This window comes from Oenanthe melanoleuca, chromosome 3 (assembly GCF_029582105.1).
Source record: "Oenanthe melanoleuca isolate GR-GAL-2019-014 chromosome 3, OMel1.0, whole genome shotgun sequence".
Taxonomy (NCBI): Eukaryota; Metazoa; Chordata; class Aves; order Passeriformes; family Muscicapidae; genus Oenanthe; species Oenanthe melanoleuca.
The window spans coordinates 52,938,745-52,942,368 of record NC_079336.1 but is presented as its reverse complement, the minus strand read 5'-3'; the positions used below and the strand labels follow the sequence as shown (position 1 = coordinate 52,942,368).

Here is a 3,624-nt window from a genome sequence, read left to right as displayed (position 1 = left end):
AGTTAATTTAAGAGGTAAATAAGTTTTCAACTTAACTCTTTCAACTTTCAACTGCTTTGTTTTAAATATTATTTGCAATTAATTTTAAAATAGCTTTCAGTTACTAAATTTCATGTATCATTTCAGAAGAATAATTGGCTGTAGTTGGTCTCTATTTAAACCAAGAGAAAATTTGCCTCTGAATAGCTGCATTTCATTTAGTTATGGAGTTCAAGCTCTTGTCTTACTTTACCTTGTATTCTCATGTTAGGATTTGGAATATTTTGGAAACTTGTGAAAATTAAACCTGCTGGTGGAACTGCACTTCTGAAAGAAAAGTCTCATAAAGGATTGATTATGCTTTTTCCAAATATCTCAAAGGATTTGACTGATTGCTCTGAGTTTGGAAACAGATCCTGTCCTGAGAACTTTAGGTCAGCAGGAATACGAGGAGTAATGTATTTATCCATAACAGCAGTCTTCATTCTCACCATCTTTGGAAATCTGGCCATAATCATTTCCATCTCATATTTCAAGCAGCTCCATTCTCCAACCAATTTCCTCATTTTATCCATGTCTGTAACAGATTTTCTGATGGGCTTTGCCGTTATGCCCTACAGTATGGTGAGGTCTGTAGAGAACTGCTGGGTTTTTGGGATTATATTCTGCAAGATTCATTACAGTTTTGACTTGATGCTCAGTTTAGTTTCCATTTTCCACCTTTGCTCCATTGCTGTGGATCGGTTTTATGCAGTCTGCCACCCTCTGCATTACCCCAGCACCATGACTGCAGCAGCCATAAAACAAATCGTGGCTGTGTGCTGGTCAGTGCCTGCTGCTTTTGCTTTTGGGGTGGTTTTCTCAGAAGCTTATGCTTCTGGAATTGAGGGATATGCAATGCTGATTAAATGCTTGGGGTTGTGCCCGATTGTGTTCAACAAACTGTGGGGGGCTTTTTTATTTACAGTTGGTTTATTTGGTCCTGCTTGCATTATGATAGGGATTTATGTTAAAATTTTTACTGTCTCCCAAAGGCACACACTGCAGTTGAGTCAGGCACCCAGGCTCTCGAAAAATAATCAGAAACATGAGCTTTCTAAGAATAAAGAAAGGAAAGCTGCTAAGACTTTGAGTATTGTTATGCTGGGTTTCTTAATATGTTGGTTTCCTTGTTTTTTTGCAATCTTAATTGATCCGTTTTTAAATTTTTCCAGTCCTTTGCCTCTGTTTGATTCTCTAAACTGGCTTGGATATCTAAATTCTTTCTGCAATCCATTAATATATGGATTTTTCTATCCATGGTTTCGGAAAACATTTAAATATATCTTAGAAGGCAAAATATTAAATCCACATTTTCGTACAATAAAAATTTTATCTGAAGATCAGTCACAGTAATAGATTCTACTTGTGAGAGTAGCTCTAGAAATGAAGAAGAAACAGTGGATTACTGAATATTTATGTTTCAGTATGAGTGCGATATGAAATGTATGAGTCAGTCCTGTAGAATTCTTTTTAATTTCAGAAACTATTTACATACAGCGTATAAACTCATTATTTCACCTAATCTTGTATTTATGCAGCTAGTCTTTCTTAGGGTTCACTCTTAATAACCCTATACTGAACATATCCCAGGTTCATATAGTGAGAAATTTGTCACCCTTTTATGAAGGGGGCATTAGCAGATGTATAGTCTCTTGCTATTCTCAAGTAAATAGAACAAGAGTGTAATTTTGGCTTGATCTCTCCCCCTGAAAGCAATAGAATCAGGATTTCTCCTCTTCTCCTCTGTGTACTTTGTACTTGGGAAGGAGTGCTCAGGAACCAGAGCACGGCTTGCACTCAGCTCTGTGCTTGGCTGGTCTTTGTTTGGATGTCAGGCTCCAGATGTTATAAAATATGCTTGCTGACAGCTCACTGCACCTGCACACTGAACTGGAACCTCTAATTTAATGCTGATCTCCCTCTGAAATCAGAAAGAGGCACTGTCAGCATTCACATCAGTTACATGTTTAAAATAAGCTTAATTGAGTTGTCTTTACTAAATGCAGGCACTGCAGTGTTTTTACTGTGAATTGTACCTCTGAGTTAGCTTTTCCACTATGCCTACAGTGTATACTCTACCCTTAATAAAGAGTGACTACCAAAAAGCCATCTGTGTTTATCTACTTCTTGGTTTATCACATCTGCACTAGCATGCCATGCCAGTGATGGCTGCTTGTTTTGTTTGCTGAAAAGTTTTTAATGGATCTGTGGTAACATGAACACATGCTATTTTGGATCTGGAGAATTCCAGTTTCACATCAACCCTAAAACACTTAGGACAGCAAGGATCTGCAAGGTCACAGACTTGTCTGAAGTATTATGCAAGGCTCTCACTTTTCCCAGTAGAAACATAAACCCCAAGGTCTTTAATTTGACACAAATTCTTTCTTTGTGAACAATTGTCACTAGCTGAACAGCCAGACCACGGAACAGAGCAGAGCTGGATGCAATCAAGTCTTTAGGCACCTGCAAGGTAGATAATATGTTGTCCCATACCATTTATCCATGCATGCCTAGGGAGACCCCTGGATTAAACAGAAGGGCAGCCAGAGCAGTACTTGGGGAGAGCAAGGAGACTAAGCAGCAGGTTGATTGCAGTGACTCAGCTCTGGAAAGCTGGGTCTCCAACACAGCCTAACCCTGACTTTCAGAGCCTGTGCTGTTGCCTCAAGTTTTTCTAAACTCATCTTAATCTGGTTTCGTTCCTGCAGTGTGTTCCTGGGCGCCAGCTCTCTGTGGAAGCAGAGGGCAACCTTTGCATACAACACCTTTCACACAACACCTTAGTGGCCAAGGTGCCATCTGAGATGCCACCAGGAACTTTCTGCTTCTCCTTTTGGAGCTGAGCCATGTGAAACACACAATTTTTGGGGGTGATACATAGAGCCTGTAGTGTGTCAGCAACGGCAGGGAAAGGCAAACTCTGCAGCAGAGATGGTGCTGCAGCCAGCTGTGCCAGGTATTGTCTGCATGCAGCTCAACCTGGCTTCTTCAGAGAAATTTGCATGCCAGATTTGTCTTTGTGTTGAAGCTAGTCCGTGATGGGTTTTTATTGAAAGTTAACAAATTATACACAGTCCCTGATGTTCTCCCAGCAGTGAGACCATGAGTCAAATGATGGATCATAAAAAGTTATATATAACACTAGTCACAGAGACAACTGCAGATCCTTTTTGTCTTCACAATCTTTGCTGCCAGCAGTATTTTCCACAGTACTCAACTATTTTGTAGAGTTTAAATCCTTTCTGTTAGTTTCACAAGAAACTAATGTGCTACATTAAAATTAGGTGTCTAAGTCTCTAAATACACATTAGGTATTTCTGAAAGCTCTTCTAAGTATTAAATGTCTAGCTGGTGACACACAATGCAATTGGAGACATTTAAGTAATGATAAAATTACTTCATTAACATACAGCATAAATAATTTAGAGTGAACCCTGTACATTGCATCTCCTACAGTGACAACTTTTGTCTCAGTGTGTCACATCCTTCTGTGTGTTCAGTGCGTGCCCTTGGATGTCATATGAGTATCTACTTAGCTAGTTTTGCTAAACCTGTCAGTAGGTCTTTAGTAGTTCTTCAGGCCAAGGGCTCTTGCAGATC

General features: G+C 39.4%; 1 protein-coding gene across 1 annotated transcript; it reads left to right on the top strand.

Moving 5' to 3' along the window:
- Positions 1-261: 261 nt before the first annotated feature.
- On the top strand, positions 262-1,698 carry LOC130251304 (trace amine-associated receptor 2-like). Its single transcript, XM_056487843.1, has one exon. The coding sequence runs from the start codon at positions 337-339 to the stop codon at positions 1,372-1,374; it is 1,038 nt and encodes a 345-aa protein (XP_056343818.1). The 5' UTR covers positions 262-336; the 3' UTR covers positions 1,375-1,698.
- The last annotated feature ends 1,926 nt before the right edge of the window (positions 1,699-3,624 follow it).